Raw genomic sequence first — 17564 nt, 5'->3', positions numbered from 1 at the left:
CATTGACAACCAGAATATCCTTTTCTTCCAACATGTTGGCATTATTCAAAAAGGCCTATAGTAAATCAGGCTAAATACAGTATATGCACTGAGAGTAGCCAAATTACTGACTTGCCCCACCTATCTTGTATTTCTTAGCTGCTGAAAGCAAACTCATTCCTCAGGGGAGGAAATTTAGTTGGACCTTCTCAACGTTTCTTCTAAAATAACTTTGTTATATTGTTGAATACATTGCACCCTGCCTTTGTGAACATCCAGCCACGTCATTATGTCAGCCATTACATTCCCAGGGGACTCCTCAAAGTGCTATCGAGTTATCAAAAAATTCAACTTGGTACTGAGCAAGATCTTTATAAATTCTTAAGTTCTTGTAAATTTTTAAAAAGATTTATTTATTTATTTTAGAGCGGGAGAGCATGTGAGCTGTGAGAGGGGCAGAGGAAGAGGGAAACCGAGAATCCTCAAGCAGACTCGATGCTGAGCACAGAGCCCGACTTATGCTTGATCCCAGGACCCTGAGATCATGACTTGAGCTGAAACCAAGTCAGCCCCTCAACTGACTGAGCCACCCAGGCACCCCAAGCTCTTGTAAATTTTAATAACTTATATTATAGATATAAAATGAAAAGAACTTACCATTTTTCGAGGGAGAGTGAGAGCAAGCAGAGAGGAGGAGGTGAGAGGCAGAGGGAGAGAGAAAGCATCTTAAGCAGGCTCCACGCCCATCATAGACCTTGATGTGGGGAACGATCTCACAACCCTGAGATCAAGACTGAGTTGAGGGAAAGCCCTGGGCGTCTCAGTGGTTTGGCGTCTGCCTTTGGCCCAGGGCGTGATCCTGGAGACCGGAGATCAGGCCCCATGTCAAGCTCCCTGCATGGAGCCTGCTTCTCCCTCTGCCTCTCTGTCTCTCTCTGTGTCTTTCATGAATAGATAAATCTTAAAAAAAAAAAGACTGAGTTGAAGAGTCAGATGCTTCACCAGCTGAGCCACCCAAGCGCCTCAGGAAAGAACTTATAAGTACAAATAAAAGTTGCACAAAATTCTGATAGAACACTGGATTTGGAGTCAGGAGATCTTTGTGGTTTAGTTGTGTACCATGAACAGTTTGTTTCAGTTTCTTGGTCTTCATGTTCTCGTTTGTAAAATGTGATGGAGCTTTTTATGTGTGGGGGTTTTTTCAAGATTTTTTTTTTCAAGATTTTATTTTCCATACCCAACATGGGACTCTAACTCACAATTCCAAGATCAAGGGTCACATGCTCCACTGACTGTGCAAGCCAAGGGCTCCTAAAGTGTAATAGAGTTTTAACCAAGTGATCCATATCATCCCTTCCAGTGCTAACATTATATGGGTTTGGGGGGTAGTTTTAAAACAACATTAATGGGTATTATCAAGAATTTTGTAACTAGTTAATTTTTTTATCAATTTATGAAAGGCAAAGAGATTGGAAACCCAAGAACTAAGCTTTTCCATGAATTTAAAATAAAAGTAATTCATATGTTAATCTTGTTAATAAATAGTAAAGAATAGTCTAGGGTTTCCTTCTTATTTATTCATCTCATTCAGTAAGAATAAAAAAGATATTTAAGGGCAGCCTGGGTGGCTCAGCGGTTTAGTGCCACCTTCAGTCCAGGGCATGATCCTGGAGACCTGGGATCGAGTCCCGCATCAGGCTTCCTGCATGGAGCCTGCTTCTCCCTCTGCCTGTGTGTGTCTTTGCCTCTGTGTGTGTGTCTCTCTCATGAATTAATAAATGAAATCTTTAAAAAAAAAAAAAAGTATTTAGTTAACAAGATAAAGTCTTGTGATACTTATCAGTGATACTGTGTCAGGCTGAAAAGGGTAATTTACCTTCATAGAAACACAAGAGAGATGGAAAACCCAAATTAATTTGTTAATTAATTTATTTATAAAGATTATGTTTTATTTATTAATGAGAGACACAGAGAGAGGCAGAGACATAGACAGAGAGAGAAGCAGGCTTCTCAAGGGGAGCCTGATGCAGAACTCGATCCCAGGACCCCAGGTTCATGCCCTTAGCCAAAGCCAGACACTCAACCACTGAGCCACCCAAGCATCCCGAAAACCCTAATTTATAAACAATTCAGCGGTGGTCACCACTTCAGTAAATTAAAGAACAAAACTTTTGTGCTATTTTTTTTTTAAAGATTTCATTTATTTATTCCTGAGAGACACAGAGAGAGAGGCAGAGACACAGGCAGAGGGAGAACCAGGCTCCGTGCAGGGAGCCAGACGTGGCACTCAATCCCGGGTCTCCAGGATCATGCCCTGGGCTAAAGGCAGGTGCTAAACCACTGAGCCACCCGGGCTGCCCTTTATTCTGCTTTATGATAGAAATCTTCACCCACAAAATTTTCTGACTTAACAGAGGCCCTGCTTATGATTTCATAGTAGTGCATATAACAAAGGCTTACACTCTTAACTTTTTTTAACCCCCCAATTCTACTCTTATCCCCATTAATAGAAGCTTAAAAGCCCTTCTCTCAATACGTTATTAGTTCCACAACTTTACAAAATTGCAAATATCATTAAATAATTTCTTTTTTACTTCATAATACTAGTTGTTCTAACTTAATGAATTTTACAATGCCATTGCTGCAAAAAGGGCATAGGAAATTTATTTTAAGTATTTAGTATGTATGTGGATATTTTCTTTCTCCAAAGACTTCATATTGTTTAGCCTTAGAACAATTTTGGGATGAAAGTTTAGTAGATATTATCCCTCTTTAATGGCTATTTTTTTTAATGGCTATTTTTATAGCTAAGGACATCTCCAAATAGATTTTCATTGGTAAGATTATGGAATAGAATGATGAAAAATATACTAATGTACCAGACTCTACTAGAAGTGGGAGTAATTGGACCAAAATTTGGGGAGAGTTCCCCTGCAGGAATACTGTTTCTCTTACCTTTTCCCTTAAGATTTAATACCCTACCTTGTACCTTGTACCTTGTACATAGTGTGTGTTATATAAAAATATTTTTTTAATGAATGGACTAAAACACTTAGCTAGTTCCTTTAAGTTTACTCTTTAAAAAATTCACGTTTATTTGCAGTAATTAGTAAATCAGGCTGCTTGACACATTTGCCTCCTTTTCCAGATGCCCAAGCATAGAGGTAGAGGAAAAATAGGGAAATAGAGCTTCCTAGGCCTTGCACTTTCCCCTCTCCTACCTAAGGAAAAATCTGAAATAATAACCATTCTTGAGGTTTTCCTTATGTCCAGGTAAGTTTCAGTGTAATTGTTGAAATGCTACTTTTCTGTCCTCTTTGTAGCCAAATTAATTTTAAAGGATCATCTTAAAATTTAATTATTTTTTAAGACAGCATTTTGTTTTGTTCTTCCCTACAAATGTTTTCCTCAGATCTGAATCTTTGCTTATTGTTGATGTAAAGAAAAATGCAGTTAAGTCTGTGTTTATTAATCATTCATAGACCGTTTTTTAACATTTCTAGGCTAGTTGAAGTTTTTTAACATTTCTAGGCTGGTACTGATCATATGCACAGAGGAAAAGTTTATCTGCATATTGATACATAAAACCTTGGATAAACTTTTCCTCTGTGCATATGATCAGTACCAGAATTTAAGTAATTATAACAAGTGCAGAACTTACATAGTTCTATGTACTGTTCTAAATGCTTTATGTATATTAATGTATTTAATCCTCATAATTCTATGAGGGCAGTTACTATTATCCCTATTTTACCAATGGGAAAATGGAGGCATAGAGATATTAAACAGCTAAGTCAGTATGGTTTGGTAAGAAGTAAGGCTAGGATTCAAATGAGGAAGTTTGGTTTCAGAGTCCACAGGCCTAATCTCTATGCTATATGGCCTCTCAATAGCTAAAGCTTTTAGCAACAGATTAAATAGGAATTGTTAATTTAAGAGACATATGTTTTTCCTGTAGTTGATGCCTACCCCTCAAGTGTTCCAGTTTGGGTCTGAAAAATGAATTACTTTGGCTTTTCCCTACATGACCTTCGAAATCTATACCACGCCACTAATTTTACCAACTTAGGCTCTGTGCTATGATTTTCTTTCATTCTTTATATTTCATATTCATTTGTTCAATGAACACATAAGTCTTCTATGCCCTAGGCATTGTTCTAAGCAATGAGACTGTAAAGATGGCCACATTTATTTTGCAGTCTTGTTCCAAAAAGAATTTGAGGTGAACCAAGATCTCTAAGACCCTGTCCCTTCCCTCATAGAATTTACAATCTCCTGGAGACACTTATACAAATAATTACAATATGGTAAATATCTGCTAATAGATTTCACAAAGAACTTTATCTTTGATCATGGTCTTAATGTTTGCCAGGTGGTAAGTTGAGGAAAGAGACAAAAGGAATGTTGTCTAAAGGCAGGAAAGCACATAATAGCTGGACGTGATTTGTGTGGCTGAAGGAAAGAGTAATTTTCTTGTGTGTCAAGTACAAGTGGCAGAAGCCCTGATATAACATTGTTTCTTTACTCTTTTAAAATCTGTCTTACATAAGACATCATTTCTTGTTTATAGAAGAAAAACAAGAGCTTAGAAAAACTTGCAGAGGCCCCAAGAACCTCAAGATTGTCCAGTCCATTCTTACCTAAAGAAGAAAGCAAGTTGCCAGAAATCAAAAAAGGAAGCCAATTTACCGATGAATGTAACAAATTGCAAGATCTTGTCTTCAAAAAACTTACAAGACAAACCATAATGTCTACGGAGATACTGAAGAAAATTCAGATTGATAGGTAAAGAAGGAGAGCATATTTGGAAATGTAATAATATATTTATCATAGATGAAAAACGGGTGCAAGGGTGGCTGGCTGCTGTCCTCTCTTGTAGATTGGTCATTAGATACACATGTACTGCTGATAATAGGATTAGCTAAAGACTCCCTAGAGGAAGTGTGTACAATTTGAAAGTATGGTGGTTACATGATAAAGGGCGGGTTGTTGAGCCTTTGTTTCCAGTTTTTATTTTATTTTTATTTTTATTTATTTATGATAGTCACAGAGAGAGAAAGAGAGAGAGGCAGAGACATAGGCAGAGGGAGAAGCAGGCTCCATGCACCGGGAGCCCGATGTGGGATTCGGCCAAAGGCAGGCACCAAACCGCTGCGCCACCCAGGGATCCCCCTGTTTCCAGTTTTTAAAAGTGAAAATAATTATAGCAACTTTGCAACTTTTCTAATGCTAGTGTGAGGATTAGAAATTAGCCTGCAGCCAAGTGCCTGGCACAGATGGTAGCTATTATGATGCTTTCATCCAAGAGGAAGACGACAGACCCATCCAAGGAGCCAGCTTTTAAACTGAATTTTAATCCTGAGAATTTCTTAAAGGCATTCTCAGTTTCCATTGTCTCATTATTCATTTTTTTGTCAGGCTTGCTAACAAGGAAGCCTCTTAAGTTTAAAAGAGGATGTAGTATTCTGATAAAGATTGTTGGTAAATGAATGTTTATAGCAATTACCCAGGGCTACTAGCCAAATCCAACCTGTAGTCTGGTTTTAAAAATAAATTTTAGGGACACCTGGGTGGCTCAACGGTTGAGCGTCTGCCTTCGGCCCAGGGGGTGATCCTGGGGTCTGGGGTTGAGTCCCACATCGGGCTCCCTGCATGGAGCCTGCTTCTCCCTCTGCCTGTGTCTCTGCCTCTCTCTCTCTCTGTCTCTCTCTCTCTCTCTCTCTCCCTGTGTCTCTCATGAATAAATAAATAAAATCTTAAAAAAAAAAGAAATTTTATTAGAATACAGCATTGCCTGTTTGTTTATTGTCTCTTGCTGCTTTCATGCTATAGCAACAGAGCCGAATGGTTGCAACAGAGAATTTATGGCCCACAAAGCTGAAAATATTTACCATTTCCCCCTTTATAGGAAAAGTTTGCCAACCTCTGCATCAGAGGGGTAATGTTTCTTGTGTAATCAGTTTGGCTCAGATTTGCATACATGACAGAAAGGTGTCCTGCTTAAAAACAACCAATCTAGTTAATGTCCTTTTCATTCTCTGTGGGATGGCTCATATCTTTTTTTTTTTAAGATTTTATTTATTTGAGGGCAGCCCCGGTGGTGCAGCGGTTTAGCGCCGCCTGAACCCCGGGGTGTGATCCTGGAGACCCAGAATCGAGTCCCATATCGGGCTCCCTGCAGGGAGCCTGCTTCTCCCTCTGCCTGTGTCTCTGCCTCTCTCTTCGCACTCTCTCTAAATGAATAAATAAATAAATCTTTTAAAAAAAAGATTTTAGGGATCCCTCGGTGGCGCAGCGGTTTGGCGCCTGCCTTTGGCCCAGGGCGCGATCCTGGAGACCCGGGATCGAATCCCACATCGGGCTCCCGGTGCATGGAGCCTGCTTCTCCATCTGCCTATGTCTCTGCCTCTCTCTCCTTCTCTCTCTGTGACTGTCATAAATAAATAAAAAAAATAAAAAAAAATAAAAAAAAGATTTTATTTATTTGAGAGAGAGCGAGAGAGCACAAAGCAGGGGGAACAGTAGAGGGAGAGGGAGAAGCAGGCTCCCCACTGATCAGGGAGCCTGATGCCCGGCTTGATCCCAGGATCCTGGGATCATGACTTGAGCTGAAGGCAGATGCTTAATTGATTGAACCGCCCAGGCACCCAGCTCATATCTTTTCTTTTTTTCTTTTTCCTTTTTTTTTTTTTTTACTTTGGTGTACTTAACTTTTTTCTTAGTATAGTTATTGAATCTTTCTGTTTGAACTATTGTCAACAAACTGTTATATGGACAGCCCCGGTGGCACAGCGGTTTAGCGCCGCCTGCAGCCCGGGGCATGATCCTGGAGACCCTGGATCCAGTCCCACGTCAGGCTCCCTGCGTGTGTCTCTGTGCCTCTCTCTCTCTGTCTCTATGAATAAATAAATAAATCTCTAAAAAAAAAGTGTTATATAAAACAGTGAATGTAATTCTTGCTGACCTGATATGAAAACATTAAATAGCTGTTTTTAAAATTCCCTACCTATGAGAATATTATAAAAAGCAATGGACTAGGAGTCAGGAAACCTGAGACTACCTCTTTCTCAAATTAGTTATGTGGCCTTGGGCAAGTCATTTAACCTTCCTGAACCTGGGTTTACTCATCTCTAAAATGTGTTTTATTAGCTCTTTTAAAAATGTTTTAAATAGGGATCCCTGGGTGGTGCAGCGGTTTGGCGCCTGCCTTTGGCCCAGGGCGCGATACTGGAGACCCGGGATCGAGTCCCACATCGGGCTCCTGGTGCATGGAGCCTGCTTCTCCCTCTGCCTATATCTCTGCACCTCTCTCTCTCTGTGTGACTATCATAAATAAATAAATAAAAAGTTTTAAATAATTTAACTTTTGTAAAATTATGAAATATTTTTTAAAATACAGAAAAAATATTAAGAATGAAATAATGAATACTTATGTGTATAACCACCAAATCTTAACATTTTACCATGATTGCTTTAGAGGTTTTTTTGGTTTTGGTTTTTTGTTTTTGTTTTTGTTTTTTCAATAAAATACTTAAGATACAACTGGAGCCTCTGATGCTAGCTAGCTTCCTCACTCTTCCCCCAAAGACAAACTCTCTAATGAATTTGCTGTTTATTATTCTTACATATTATGATACTTTTATTAGGTATCTATGTGTTTTATTTAAATAATATATACAGTTTTATATGGTTTTAAATATTATATACATAATATCATACTGTACATTCAATGTTTGTTACTCCTTGGCATGTAAACTTTGTCTGGTTAAGGGAGTCCTCTTTTATTTCTAATTTGCTAAGAGTTTTTGTTGTTTATTTTCAAATGAGTGGGTACTGAATTTTGCCAAATACCTTTTTTGCATCTATTGCGATGGCCATATGGTTTTTCTCCTTTTGCTTTTGTTTTCATTTTGTTTTAAAAGATTTTACTTATTCATGAGAGATACAGGGGGATCCCTGGGTGGCGCAGCGGTTTGGCGCCTGCCTTTGGCCCAGGGCGCGATCCTGGAGACCCGGAATCGAATCCCACGTCGGGCTCCCGGTGCATGGAGCCTGCTTCTCCCTCTGCCTGTGTCTCTGCCTCTCTCTCTCTCTCTCTGTGTGACTATCATAAATAAATAAAAATTAAAAAAAATAATCCTAGTAACTTTAAAAAAAAATCATGAGAGACACACAGAGAGAGAAAGAGGCAGAGACACAGGCAGAGGGAGAAGCAGACTCCACACAGGGGGCCCAATGTGGGACTGGATCCTGGAACTCCAGGATCATGCCCTAAGCCAAAGTAGACGGCAGATGCTCAACCACTGAACCACCCAGTCGTCCCTCCTTTTGCTTTTGTTTATGTGATGAAGTCTATTAATAGATTTTCTAATGCTAAACTATTCTTACATTCCAGGAATAATTCCAGCTAGTCATGCTTTTTATCCTGGGTCTTAACCTGTGTGACTTCTGTAGCCCTTTGTAAATATACTTTATTAACTCATCCTTTTGTGTCTCCTTACAGGCAATTTTTCAGTGATATAATTACAAAGACCATGCATGAGTTAGAAGAGTCAGGCACTTTCACCAGTCTGCTGGAAGCTCTGGGCAAGGAGAGAGAAAACAAAATGCATTTCTATGATATCATTGCCAGGTCCGAGTAATATGTTTATTTGCTGTGTTGTATTTTAAAATGCTATTAGCCTTTCCTAGAAGTCCTTGATTTCTAAAGCAAATCAAATTTGTCATTTCCAGGGAAGGTAAATAGACCTCAGAAATTTAGGTGCTAATTCAGATTTCTGGGCTTTAGTTGTGTGTGTCTATAATATGTCAAAAGTATTCTTCCTATTGTATAGTAATCTTTGTTTTTTTTTTTAAATGTGAATTCCAGTTAGTTAACATTATTTAGTAGTATTATTTTCAGGTGTACAATATAGTGATTCACCACTTCCATGCAATACTCATGCTTATCATGATAATTGTACTCCTTAATCTACATCATCTGTTTAACCCATATCCCCCTCCTCTGGCAACCATCACTTTGTTCTCTATAGTTAAGAGTCTGTTTCTTAGTTTGTTTTCCTCTTTTTTTCCTTTGCTTGTTTGTTTGTTTTTTCCTTAAATTCCACATATGAATGAAATCATATGGTGTTTGTCTTTCTCTGACTGACTTATTTTGCTTAGCATTACACTCTCTAGTTCCATCCATGTTGTTGCAAATGACAAGATTTCATCTTGTTTATGGCCAAATAATATTTCATTGTAGACATACCACATATTCTTAATCAACTGAGCCACCCAGGTGCCCTTATACCACATATTCTTTATCCATTTTTTAATCAATGGACACTTGGGCTGCTTCCATACTTGGCTACTGTAAATGATGCTGCTACAAACGTAGAGATGCACGTATCCCTCTGAATTAGTGTTTTTGTATTCTTTGGGTGAAAACCTAGTAGTGTGATTACTGGATTGTAGGGTAGTTCCATTTTTAACTTTTTAAAGAAACTCCATACTGTTTTCCACAGTGGCTCTATCAGTTTGCATTCCCACAAAGAGTGCAAAGGGTTCTGTTTTTCTCCACATCTTCACCCAACACCTGTTGTTTCTTGTATTGTTGATTTTAGCCATTCTGACAGGTGTGAAGTGATATCTCATTATAGTTTTGATGTGTATTTCCCTAATGATAAATAAGTTCTGATGAACATCTTTTCATGTGTCTAGTAGCCATCTGGGTGTCTTCTCTGGAGAAATCTCTATTCATGTCTTCTGCCTATTTTTTAACTGGATTATTTTTAGGGGTGTTGAGTTTTATAAGTTTTTTGTATATTTTGGGTACCAACCCTTTATCAGAAATGTCATTTGCGGGCAGCCCCGGTGGCTCAGCGGTTTAGCACTGCCTTCAGCCCAGGGCCTGATCCTGGAGACCCGGGATCGAATCCCACGTCAGGCTCCCTGCATGGAGTCTGCTTTTCCCTCTGCCTGTGTCTCTGCCTCTCTCTCTCTCTCTCTCTCTGTCTCTAATGAATAAAGAAATTTTAAAAATCTTAAAAAAAAAAGATTTAAAGTATTGTTTACAAAGTTATAATAACGGGGGAAGTATTTATGTCACAATTTTAAGTTGAAAAAGAAAGGCTGGAAATAATAAAGTATTATCCCATCTACATAATAAAACTGAAAAAAAAAAAAAGAACATGAATAGAAAATGAAAACTAGGGGATCCCTGGGTGGCTCAGCCGTTTAGCACTGCCTTCAGCTCAGGGTGTGGTCCTGGAGTCCCGGGATCGAGTCCCACCTCGAGCTCCCAGCATGGAGCCTGCTTCTCCCTCTGCCTGTGTCTCTGCCTCTCTCTCTTTCTCTCTCTCTCTCATGAATAAATAAATAAAATCTTTAAAAAAAAGAAAAGAAAATGAAAACTGAAAGGGAATATACCAGTGTGTTAATAATATGGCTGTTTTTAAAATCTTCAGTATTTTCTAAGTCTTCACCTTACTAAGAGAGAAAATAAACTTATATTCTCAAAGATTTTATTTATTTATTTGAGAGAGAGTGAGGAGGGGGAGGAGCAGAGAGAGGGAGAAGCAGACTCCATGCTGAGCATGGAGCCTGTCGCGGGGCTCGATCCCATGACCCTGAGATCATGACCTGAGCCAAAACATGCGTTAGATGCTCAACTGACTGAGCCACCCAGATGCCTCTTGTAAATAAACTTATTAACCAAAAAACTAAATAAAATACATATACTCTTTGACCCAGCATTTCTACTTTGAAAATATAGGAAAAAATTAGCTCATATTATATATATACAAAATATTCATTGTAGCATAACGGTAAAAATCTAGAAATTGTATAAATGTCCTTTAATAAAGGAATTCTTGAATAGTTGTTAATTTTAGGAAATAAGAAACATGCAACTGTTAAAAAGAATAAATTAGAGGCGCACCTGAGTAGGTCAGTCAGTCGAGCATCCAACTCTTGATTTGAATAAATGAGAGCTCTATGATTGATCAGAGGAATTTTCTTCATATGCAGATAAATGGAAAAAGCTACAGTATTATGTGTATAATATGAATTTTTATCTTTTTTTTTTTTTTTTTTTTTTTAAGTAGGCTTCATGCCTAGTGTGGAGCCCAACATTGGGCTTGACTCATGACCCTGGGATCAACACCTGAGCTGAGATCAAGAGTCAGACACTTACCCAACTGAATCACTCAGGTGCCTCTGCAATATGATTTAAAAAAAATCTCATCCATATATATAAGAGCATAGAGAAAGATGTGGGAGGATATACATCAAAAGATTTAACATTGCTTACTTCACAGAAGGGAATTGGACGGGATTCCTATTCAGTTTTGAAATAATTCCTATTCAGTTTTGAAATATTACAATATGCACTTGTTACTTAGTAATTTCAAAAAAAGCTAATCAAGTAAGAAAAAGAAAAAAGAAAAATATGTACTACTATTTGGAAGGGAGAAGATAATCTCAATGTAGACAGTTTGCTAGTGATTGATTTTCCATATGATTACATAGTGATTATGTATGATAATCTCTTCTTTTAGTTTTTCTTCCAATTAGATAGGCATCAATTTAGATCTATTTAAGTTAGAAAATTATATATAGATTTGGGCAAATCAGTAACAAATTGTGATTGACGCTTTTTAAATCACATTTAATGATAGATAAAAGAGAGAAAAGATTTTCTATTTAGTTCCTTGAATGAGAGCTCCAGTGAGATAGAATTTATATCTTGTTAAAGACATTATTCAGACCTATTAAAAGGGTGAGGAAGGCTTTATTCAGGACTACTGTAATAGGGAGAGAGATTAGGCTCAACTCTGAATACAGTAAAGGCAGCTGAGGGTTTCTACCAGTGAGAACAGTGAGGGTGTCAATGGATGGAAAATCACTAAGAGATATAAAGAGTAGGGGATTCTTGGTAAACTAAACAGGATTCTTGCTGAAAGCACACCAAAGGCATAGACATCAAGGGTTGGGGATGAGGAATTTGATCAGATATCCAGGGTGATCAGATGTCAAGGGTGGGGGATTTTCTTTAAACTAACTTAGCAGAAATCTTGCTGCACTTGGTGATGCAGGCTGAAGGCAAGGAGAGGAGCCAAGGTCAAGGCCTACTAGAGAGGAAGGCTCAGAGAAGCCTGATTAGTTTCGTCAAGGAGTCTGTCAATACCATAACATTCATCCTCTTAAAGTGTACAATTTGGTGGTTTTATTCACAGTTGTGCAACCATCACCACTATCTAATTCCAGAACATTCTCATTCCAAAAAAGAAAGCCTATACTCATTAGTACTCACTCTCCATGCCTCTCAGCTCATCTATTTAGTTTTAAATGAAGCTTCTCTCAGTGATAATTGTCTTCACTAATAGTAAAATCATACAAAATAATAAGAAAAATACCAGTATGTAAAAAAAAAAAAGGATAAAAATAATGGTGAGTCTTGGGGAAAGCCCCACATAGGGCCTGCCATGGAATGATTTTTCCTTCTTCTAGGAGCAGAGAGTACGAAAGACATGCTTATGCATTCTACTCGGGACATGTGTGCATATATGTCCCTGAATAAGAATTAATAACGTAAAAATCTTCTGTTTAAATTCCGTTTGGTTAAGAATTTAAGAACCATTTTCACTTTTTTTTTTTAAGTAATCTCTATACCTAACATGGGGCTCAAACTCACAACCTCGAGATCAAGAGTGGCATGCTCTTCTGACTTGAGCCAGCCAGCTGCCCCTCACTTATTTTTTAATATGTATCCCACTTCAGTATTATTCAGGGGAGACACACCATGTGTTTCAAAAGCAAAAGAAAGGAGACAATTTGCCAGGTTTTAAGGCCTCTTGACATTTTGGTCAGAAAGGTCAAGATGTATGAGGTATCAGTTTCATCATGGTCACTCAGGCTCTACTCTAGAAAGGTGAACAAAAGGAGCCAGTACAGCCCCTCTGCTTGCTGAAGTGGTCACCTGGATGCTCCTTATTGGAGCTCAGCTGTAGAACATAGGTCACTATTAAAGTGCAAACTGCACCAGCACTATTCCCATTGGTAGCAGAAGGGTGTACATAACTTAGATACCATGTCAGTATTGTTTAGGCATTGCTTTTTTTCTTTTTTTTTTAATAGACTTCAGTTTTACATTTATAGAAAAATTGAGCTGAAACTAGAGTTCCTGTATCCCTTTTCATTAACATCTTACATTAATGCAGTGCATTTGTTGTCATCGATGAATCAATATTGATACATTATTATTAACTAAAGTTCATAGTTTACATTGGGGATCACTCTGTGTTACACATTCTAAGGGTTTTGACCAATGTGGTGACCTGCATTTACCATTGCGGTTTTATACAGAATAGTTTCACTGCCCTAAAAATCCTGAGTTTTACCTATTCATCCCTCTTGCCCTCCCCCTGGGTCCCTGGCAACCACTGATTTTTTTTTTTTTTTTAGTCTTCATAGTTTTGCTTTCTTCAGAATGTCATGTAGTTGGAGTCATACAGTACGTAGCTTTTCCAGATTGGCTTCTTACACTTAGTATTATGTGTTTAAGTTTCTCCCATGTGTTTTCCCATGCTTGACAGCTCATTTCTTTGTCAGCACAGAATAATATTTTATTGTCTGGGGGCACCTGGGTGGCTCAGTCGGTTAAACTCTGCCTTCAGTTCAGGTCATGATCCCAGAGTTCTGGGATCCAGGTCCACATGGGGCTTCCTGCTCCACAGGGAGCCTGCTTCTCTCCCTCTCCGTGCCACTCCCCCTGCTTGTGCTTGCTCCTGCGTGCCCTCTCTCTCTGTCAAATACCTAAATAAAATCTTTTAAAATAATAATATTTTACTGTGTGGATATACCACAGTTTATTCACATACTGAAGGACAACCTGATTGCTTCCAAGTTTTAGCAATAACTCAATAAAGCTACTTTAAACATCTACATACAGTTTTTTTTTTTTTTTTAAGATTTACTTGTTTATGAGAGAGAGAGAGAGAGAGCTGGGGGGAGAAGGGCGGGGGCAAAGGGAGAGAGAAACTAAGCTGACTCTGCACTGAGTGTGGAGCACACACGTGACTCAATCTCATGACACTGAGATCAGACCTGAGTCAAAACCAAGGGTCAGACGCTTTAACTGACTTCACCACACAGGCACCCCTCTGTGTACATGTTTTTGTGGAGATCTAAATGTTTAATTCGTTTGAGGAAATACCAAGGAGCATAATTGCTACGTCAGCATTTGGTGGTGTCAATCTTTGGATTTCTGTCATTCTATTCAGTGTGTAGTGGCCTTGCTGCTGTTTTAGCCGGGCATTGCTTTAGAGAGAGAATGCAAAGTGGGCTGACTGGTCTGTATCTCTCAAGGTGCTGAAATTTCCTTTCATTGTCATGATAAAGTGCAGTCTGATCCAGAGAGGTGAGACATCCTTTGATTTGGCCTATCTAAAAATGATAGGAAAAGACCGTTCACTGAGGGGGGACACATAGTGGGCCAATAAACAGAATAAATGTTTACCTTCATGTCATTTTTCATTTCATGCCGGCCAGTTTTCTTCTTTATGTCAAACAACACTAGTGGGTATATAGTTTTAGATGTAATCTATTGGTTTTTTTCCATTCCCCTAGAATAGTTAGAGCATAATTTTTGGTTAAATTAATACTTAGTATTTTGATGATGATTATTTTTTATAAATAGTCAATAGAGGGAACATACAATATATATAATGATTAAATTTTCTTCCTTTTTTTAAATTTTTTTTAATTTTTATTTATTTATGATAGTCACACAGAGAGAGAGAGAGAGAGAGGCAGAGACATAGGCAGAGGGAGAAGCAGGCTCCATGCACCGGGAGCCCGATGTGGGATTCGATCCGGTCTCCAGGATCGCGCCCTGGGCCAAAGGCAGGCGCTAAACCGCTGCGCCACCCAGGGATCCCTAAATTTTCTTCCTTGAACAGCTTTTTTTCTCCTAGAGTTAAATCTTGTCATTTTTTTGTCTGTTTTGACATTTCTGTTCCAAATCCAGTACCCAACTCTTCACCAGAGCCCTGAAACTCTTTAAGTGTAGTCATACATATTAAGTCTTCCCTTTTTTTTTCTTTATAAACCATCCAAACTGGGCAGCCCGGGTGGCTCAGCGGTTTAGCCCCGCGTTCAGCCCAGGGCCTGATCCTGGAGACCCGGGATCAAGTCCCACGTGGGGCTCCCTGCATGGAGCCTGCTTCTCCCTCTGCCTGTGTCTCTGCCTCTCTCTCTCTTTCTCTGTGTCTCTCATGAATAAATAAATAAAATCTTTTAAAAAAATAAAAAAAAATCCAAGCTGATAGATATATTTGTTTTTGTTTTTGTTTTTTTTAAAGATTTATTTATTTATTTATTCATGACAGAGAGAGAGGCAGAGACACAGGCAGAGGGAGAAGCAGGCTTCATGCCGAGATCCTGACACTGGACTCCATCCTGGGTCTCCAGGATCAGGCCCTGGGCTGCCCCTGATGGATATATTTGTAATGGCAGCCCGAGCTAAGATAGTTTTTATTTTGTTTATTCTTACTTTGTTTTGTTATTTTGTTTTTCTTTAAACCTAGATAATGGGATTACTAGAGATCAGCAGAATTCTGAGTGCAAACAGAAACAGTAACATAAAATAGTTATGTTCTCATTGGGACAGTACTGAATTTGAATCCTGCTTTGCCATTTACTGTTTGTGTGATCATGGCAAGGGCGTCAAGTCATGTCTTCTGGGAGATGCCAAGATGAGATTATTCATGCAAAGACTTTATCAGGGGAAGCACCTGACTGAGGGACAATATGGAGGGAGACTTCAGACTCAATGCGGAACTGACCCCAAGTGAAGGAGAGGGAAGATTACATGGAAGAGAATGTCCTGCCCTTCCTTTTCCCCTTCCTGTTCCCCCTCCTCTTAGCCTTTTCTCGGCAGCACCTATTTTAGATACAACACAAAAACCAAAAAAAATCCTCTTCTGGTTTACTAAAACAAATCGCAGTCTTCTGAAAAGTGTTGCTAAAAGTGTTCCATGGACCAACACCATTAGCAACATCTGATAACTTGTTAGAAATTTGAATTGTGAGTTGTGGGGCACCTGGGTGGCTCAGTTGGTTTGGCATCTGCCTTGGGGTCAGGTCATGATCACAGGATCTTGGGATTGAGCCCCTGCTTCTCCCTCTCCTCTGCCTGTGCTCTCTGTCACTATCTCTCTCTCTGAAATAAATAAATAAATAAAATCTTAAAGAAAGAGAGATGCAAATTGCAGGGCCCCATCTCAGACCTGCTACATCTGTTTTTAAACACTGAGGATGAAAAAAACAAACAAACAAACAAAAAAACACTGAGGATGAGCCTTGTGCATGCTAGAGTTTGAGAAACACACCTCTAAACAAATCATTCTTATTTCTTCTAGGGAGGAAAAAGGAAAAAAACAGATAAAATCTCTTCAAAAACATCTATTTACTGTCAAAAAGGAACGGCAAGCTGAAATACAGGTAAGAATCACCTGGCCAACACTGGAAGTTACTGAGCTAAAGCAGCTATGTAGAAGCCATCTTTCCTAAGCAAAGAAAAATTACATATGAGAAATTGTTGTTTATCCTGGGATGCCTTTACTACTGAAAATATAAAGAGAGTAACTAGAGAGTTGCCTGGGATATATAAGTCAGACCAGGATAGAACTCAGGGAGACCCCAACCCTCTGGAACTCCCCTCTCATCCCACTCAATCAAACCATCTACCCCCTCCCTACAGGAGACCTTGTCTCAGCAGTCTCTTGTATTCCAGCATCCCACATGGGAGACTGTAGTTCCAGATGGGACATTAAACACACTACAAACCTCCTTATACATGATGGTTCAGTTTGATGTCAACTGTATTATATTCCAAGTACAGAGTAGATTTAATGGGCTTTTATGGTCATTAGGACCTAACCTTATATCTAATTTACCTCTGTAAGAAAATGCATCCTAAGTTTTAAGCAATAGACTTGTAAAACAATGTTTGGGCTACAGCATAAGTAGTTAGAAATTAATTCTATTAGGATGTCTAACACTATTAGCAGTTTAGAAAGTTACAAATTATGGCTTAATATCAGCTTTTGCCTAGCTATTTGGACAAGTTTATACTTCATATCAGGGAGTCTTCATTATTTCCTATATAGAAGTTAGAAGACTTTTTTTGTCTTAGAAAGATTTGATTTACTTATTTCAGAGAGAGAGGGAGGGAGAGAGCATGAGAAGGGGGACGGCCAGAGGGAGAAGCAGACTCCCCGCTGAGGGAGTCCAACATGGAGCTGGATGCAGGACTCGATCCCAGGACCCTGGGATCATGACCTGAGCCAAAGGCAAACACTTTAACTGACTGAGCCACCCAGGCAGCCCAGAAGTTAGAACATTATTTTAAAAATATATTTGGAAGAACTGTCTACGAAGGGTCATTAGCTTCTCTTCCAAGACACTATCTTTATGTCTTCTGAGCAAATTGCTTAACGTAAGATAATAAGAGACTTATTTTCTATTTACTAATTATAAAGTACCTTTGGTAATGACTTTTACATCATTATCTCTGTTAACCCTCTGCTTATTGCTTACAT

General features: G+C 38.7%; 1 protein-coding gene across 4 annotated transcripts in view; it reads left to right on the top strand.

Annotated features, from left to right (window-relative positions):
- The window catches only part of IQCG (IQ motif containing G), a 47168-nt gene that overhangs the window by 5910 nt on the left and 23694 nt on the right, over positions 1-17564 (top strand). For all 4 annotated transcript variants that reach the window (XM_055315921.1, XM_055315917.1, XM_055315918.1 and 1 more), the window contains 3 exons: positions 4550-4764; positions 8483-8611; positions 16383-16464. In XM_055315921.1, coding sequence (XP_055171896.1) covers positions 4550-4764; positions 8483-8611; positions 16383-16464 — 426 coding nt within the window. The remainder of the gene's footprint in view (positions 1-4549; positions 4765-8482; positions 8612-16382; positions 16465-17564) is intronic.

Source organism: Nyctereutes procyonoides, unplaced genomic scaffold (assembly GCF_905146905.1).
Source record: "Nyctereutes procyonoides isolate TBG_1078 unplaced genomic scaffold, NYPRO_anot_genome, whole genome shotgun sequence".
NCBI lineage: Eukaryota > Metazoa > Chordata > Mammalia > Carnivora > Canidae > Nyctereutes > Nyctereutes procyonoides.
The sequence above is the reverse complement of the archived record's forward strand: the minus strand, read 5'-3'. Positions and strand labels throughout refer to the sequence as shown.